At 39.7% G+C, this 5,372-nt stretch overlaps 1 protein-coding gene across 1 annotated transcript; it reads right to left on the reverse strand.

The window, feature by feature from the left end:
- Positions 1-820: 820 nt before the first annotated feature.
- Positions 821-4,535, reverse strand: LOC120991043 (izumo sperm-egg fusion protein 1-like). Its single transcript, XM_040419935.1, has 12 exons — positions 4,390-4,535; positions 4,233-4,307; positions 4,021-4,104; positions 3,727-3,747; positions 3,313-3,327; positions 3,136-3,219; positions 2,888-2,935; positions 2,493-2,567; positions 2,221-2,321; positions 1,752-1,893; positions 1,210-1,387; positions 821-915 (listed from the first exon to the last, which is right to left on the reverse strand). Exons 1-12 carry the CDS (start codon positions 4,532-4,534, stop codon positions 855-857), a joined length of 1,029 nt encoding a protein of 342 aa, XP_040275869.1. The 5' UTR covers position 4,535; the 3' UTR covers positions 821-854.
- Positions 4,536-5,372: the final 837 nt, after the last annotated feature.

Genomic DNA, 5,372 nt, shown 5'->3' on the forward strand with positions numbered 1-5,372 from the left:
ACCAGTGCTGTACACCACACATGATAGTTCAAGGCCCTGTTAAGTATTTTACATTGGAGTCCAGGAGCTTGAAGTTAGTCATCTAGATTTAGGGCTCATGCACACGATCGTATATATTTTGTGATCTGCAAAACATGGATGCGCAAAAAAAAACGGATGCTACCTGTGTGACATCCGTATTTTTTGAGAATCCATTGTAACAATGCATGTCCTTGTCCGCTATTGTAACAAAGCCTGTCCTTGCGGAATGGACTTGCGGACATTTAGATACTGAATGTACACAGAATCATTTCGTTTTTTTTTTGCAGGCCCATTGAAATGAATGGTTCTACATTAGGGCCACAAAAAAAATAAGGAACCGACACGGACAAAAAATATGTTCATGTCCATGAGCCCTTAGAGAGGTTTTCTAATAAAGACATGTTTCCGCTCAGTCAAACCATAAGTTTTATGACTATAGATCTTGAAACTGGCGCTGGTAACAAGAATAACAAGAAGAGACTCCATCCTCCTGGTGTTTCTCCGATATAGTCTCTGTAGTTCCTATCTGATATATAGGCAGGTAAGGAATGGGAAATGAAATGCTGCAGTCAAGATTTTTTTTAATATTTTTTTATTTTATAGGGGAAAAGGGGAGGGAAGAAAAGGGGAAGGGAAGATAATTTTTTATTTTTTGGGAAACATTTTTTATTTTTTTATTTTTTTATCGAGGGGGATGAGGGAGAGAAAGGGAAGGGAGAAATGAGGAAGGGAATTTTTTTTTAATTTTTTTTGTTTTTGGGGAAGGGTTAAAATTTACAGTTTTTTTTTTTCCTGGCGGGTGGCAGTACAGGATGGTGCTTGACGGTTCGCCTTCACACTGGCTCTTTTTCCAGAGGCTCTCTAGATTTCATTTTCCTCCAGAACATGCAGATGCTGAAAAAAGAAAATCTATCAGTTATTTGATATTTGCTACTTACATGTCAGCTCTGAGTGAAATGTGTGCACAGATCCTCCAATGTTTTTTCTTACATTAGCTGCTTATCAGTCCACTGACATTATAACATGTCTGGCCTTGTAATATGCGCCAAATTTATCATGAAGCGTTCAGTATTGTGATAAATCTGGAGCATCCAGTGACTGCCTGGACTAAGTTTACACTGTGTAATGTGTAATATTTATCTAAAATACTACGCCTGTTCCACAGAGTATCTTATAGATGCTACCTACCATATGCCAGCGATCAGCATGATGGTGACGGAGCCGGCCACAGATATTGCTATGAGGGAAGCATTGTTGTTCTGTAGCTCCTCTAGAAGTGGCGGCTCAGGCGCTGTGATGTCAAGCACATCAGGAAGTGTAGGGCGAGGATGGTATTTTTTTGTCGCCTGTTCCGATTCGCTGATAACTAAATGAAGAAAACAATTACATTAATAGTTAATTCCATGAAGAGAACGATAATGACATTGTAGTGTATCTTATACATGAAAGACCATGAAATATATGTCAGAATATCAGAATCGTCTGCATCATGGAGGCTCAGAAGCACTGTCAAAACCAAAAGTGGCTCCAAAATACAGAAATGGCTAAAATCTTTCCATTATAGGTTTTTTCTTTACAAATACTAATGTAAAATAGCCCCACATTATAGGTGACAATTCAGATTTTCAGAACTAGATCCTTTCTCACTAATTATCACCCACAAGTAGATATGAATCCCGCGTATCTAAGAATTACCACTCAGCATAGTGCCAGTAATAATATGTCCTTACCTGCCACGTTATAGGTGATCTTACTCACTGGCACCTCAGAGTCCAGGATGGTGGTACACGTGTACCGTCCGGAGTCCCCCATCTGTACGCCCTTGATCACTAGATAGGGCTCCCGGGTGATTTTGGGATTGTGTTCACGAGGCTATAGAAAAAATATGGAGAATTATTAGAGCCTCAGATATCACAACTATTTATAATATAATATTTGTAATTTACATAGTCATATCATTAAGACAAAAATTTAGAAAATTACTGATGATAATTTGCTGACATGACAGAAAGTCTGATTTTAGACCATATTGAGCAGCCTGGTGATGATATTGGGTGAAAGGACTTTCTGCTAAGTGGTTTTTGAGTAATGAAAGGAATAGGTTTGGGAAGCGCTGCCTTAACATTATAGTCGTATAACTCAAACTGAACAATCTCCCAATTTTACCCTTATTTTCTTGGAAATCTGCATTGTACTTACCAGGGTGAACACGTTGTTATAGGTGTCCTCCAGCCTTGCGTACCATTCAAAAGTACAGTCCAGAATTAGTTCTTCATATTCTGGGATTTTTATATTTATCTCTAGAAAAACAGGAAAATGAAAGAAGATATTATAGAAGTAATTGTGTAGATATTCTGTCCTACATTTAGGGGTTGTCTCAATAACACGTCTCCTTCTATAAGACCTAATAGGAAATACGGCCATCATAGAGGAGACTGATAGTAACTGGTTATATTCTGCTATCTCCTCACCTCCACAGTTTACAGTCTCTGCCAGGTGAGACTTGTGATCTTTACATGGAGAGCAGGACCGTCCAGTTTTCAGATCTGAGAAAAGAAGAAAGAAATGAAATGTGAGCCAAGCATTAAAGACACTTATAATATTAGAATAAATATGATAATCATGTGCTGGTATCTATCACCCCTCTGTCACCTGCACATGGACAGGATACTGTACAGGCTGCCACAAATCACCCTTCTAGCCTGCTTATGGACTGAATCATATTAATTTAAATATCCTCCTGCTTTGGGAAGTCTGGTGTATACCAGTGACTGGTATAATTAGTGTACGGTGAGGATTTGGGGTCCTATATATTTACTTATGTACTATATTAATTTAGATGTAAGAATAGAAACTTCTACTTTACCGAAACATCTGTTGGAGGTGCACAGGCAGCTGCATCTCTCCAAGTAGTCTGTGAAAAGAGGAGACATCATATAATAGTCAGCGAGTGCTGTGTAAAGTGCCTATGTAGTGCTGCTCACCTCTGTATAATAGGCACAGTACCCACAGTTTACACATGGTTTACACACACTAGTGGGAAAGGTCCATTGGCATTCATTATATAGTGTAATTCTAGTTCCTCTGGCCTATGATAGAAATATTATACTGTACCTTGATTTTTTGGAGGGCCCCCGGCGCAGACAACCTTCTCCTCGGCGCAGGACTGACAGTTGATGTAGGTTTGCACCATTAATCCTGAGGAAATGCACTTGTGTTATAACCGTCCAACCTTATAGATAATAATAATAATAATGACAAGAAGCTGAATCTGGTATAAAATGTACTTACCACAGCTGTCTGCACCTGAGGAATGGAGAAGAAAGAAGACATTACTGACTGTTCTCATTGTCAGACTCAGAAACCTCTAATCTCTGGGTCTCCTTATTATTACATGATGTCAGTGCCTCTGTGTTCGTCACTTTGTTTTCTAGATTTCCATTGACAGAAATCTCTGAGCCGCCCTAGACCGGTCCGGGCCTCTATAGAACGCAGCAGCTCCTAGTGCAAACATTCCTGGCAGCCAATCAGGTGCTGGCTTTCATATGTCCAGTACAGGGTAGGAGATAACAGCAGTGATCTGATTGGTGGCTGTGGGGATCTCTAGTTTGGGTCTACATTACTATTACTACAAGAGGCTTGTGTGTGTAATACATTTATATGTCATATTATAGCAGGTGTTATAGCATATCTAGAAGAACTCACCTTGTTTATTTGGACACCTCCCTAAAAGTGAGAAATGAAGAAAAGCAGAATTACTAATAGAAAACAATAGAGAACAGAAATCCCCTGTATATGAGGGCTCTATCTATAACCCTGCAATAATACAAAAGAAAACTGCTCGCATAGCAATTCCCAGTATAGAACATTTTATTACAATCGCTCCCTCCTGTCACTAGGCTGTAGGGAAAGGAAAACAAGCTGAAAACATCCTCTCTGACAACCTACCAGACACGTAGAAGATAAGTACAATGGTAGACAGAAGGAGATTCCACTTACGTTGGTTTGAGTCCTGGACGATAACCTTGAGCTTTTCTTTGAGTCGCTGGAAATGGAGTCCAATGATGTGAAGAAGCTGGATCTCTAAGATATATAAAGAGGAGAAGAATGAGAGTCCGATCCCCTCATCTATCAGTCTGAGCCCCCAACACACTAATTCCTATTAATAAGAGAAGTAGAATTTCCACCTACGTATAAAATATTGTACTTACCCTTAAAATCTATATCCTGGATGACGTCCACAGATTTTTTATATTCAGACGCAATTTCGGATATAGCATATTTATCTGAAAGGAAAATAATGGTACAATAATTATCTATCTATCTATAGATTATATGAAATAGAGATAATAGTAATAATATAAGTACCCAGTATGCCGACTTCATCCTCAAGGTAGTTCAGGACTTTTTTCTCGGTGACTTTGGCAAACCGCTTGATGTTGACATAGGCTTCTATTGAGTCAATGTCATCGACTTGGCTTTTGATAAAGGTGTTGAATTCTTCCATAGCCATTTTCCCTCTGGAGTCGCATGGTATGCAACAGAGAGACTGTCCGATGAAGACAGATGTTACGAGCAGTAGAAGCCACATGGTCTGGATAGAACCAGACATCTTTAGTAAAATCGCTTCCTGTAGCAAATAATCACTAAGGACGCAAGAGAGCAGAACTATGTCCCACTGAGAAGACAACAGCACTGCACAGATTAAAGCATCAGGCGCCGGTTAAGGGACAAGGTCTTTATGACATCATCAGAATATGCAGATGAGGCTCTGAAACAAGCAATTGGATTGGTGGAAAATGTGATTATGACATCACCAGAATATGCAAATGATGCTCTGGAACACATAAGCTATTGGATTGGTGGAAAATTTAATTGTGATAATATCATATGAATATGCAAATTAGGCTCTAAAACAAATAAGCCATTGCATTGGTGGAAAATGTAATTATGACATCATCATATGCAAATGATTCTCTGGAACATGAGTTGTTAGAAGGAGTAAATAAGTATGTTCACAAAAAAAAACACTTTTTTTTAAATATCACAAATAATACATATAATGACATTCTTTACAGAATATACATATCAAACATGGTTCACAGAATGATGTACCCAGGGGCATAGCGGGGGAAGGGGGGGAGGGCTGTTGCAAGTGGGTGCATATGCCCTGGGTGCCGAGGATGGAGGAGGCACCTGGGCGGGCACAGTCTTCTGAACATGTCTCGCATGACATCACAACAAAGAGGTTTCAGACGGTGGAAGCGGAGCACAGGAGCTGCCTGCTGCAGTGAGTCAGTCTATACGGGAGCTGCACCTCTACCTCTTCTCCTCTCCACTCACTCAGGGCC

Source organism: Bufo bufo, chromosome 2 (assembly GCF_905171765.1).
Source record: "Bufo bufo chromosome 2, aBufBuf1.1, whole genome shotgun sequence".
In the NCBI taxonomy this organism is placed as follows: Eukaryota; Metazoa; Chordata; class Amphibia; order Anura; family Bufonidae; genus Bufo; species Bufo bufo.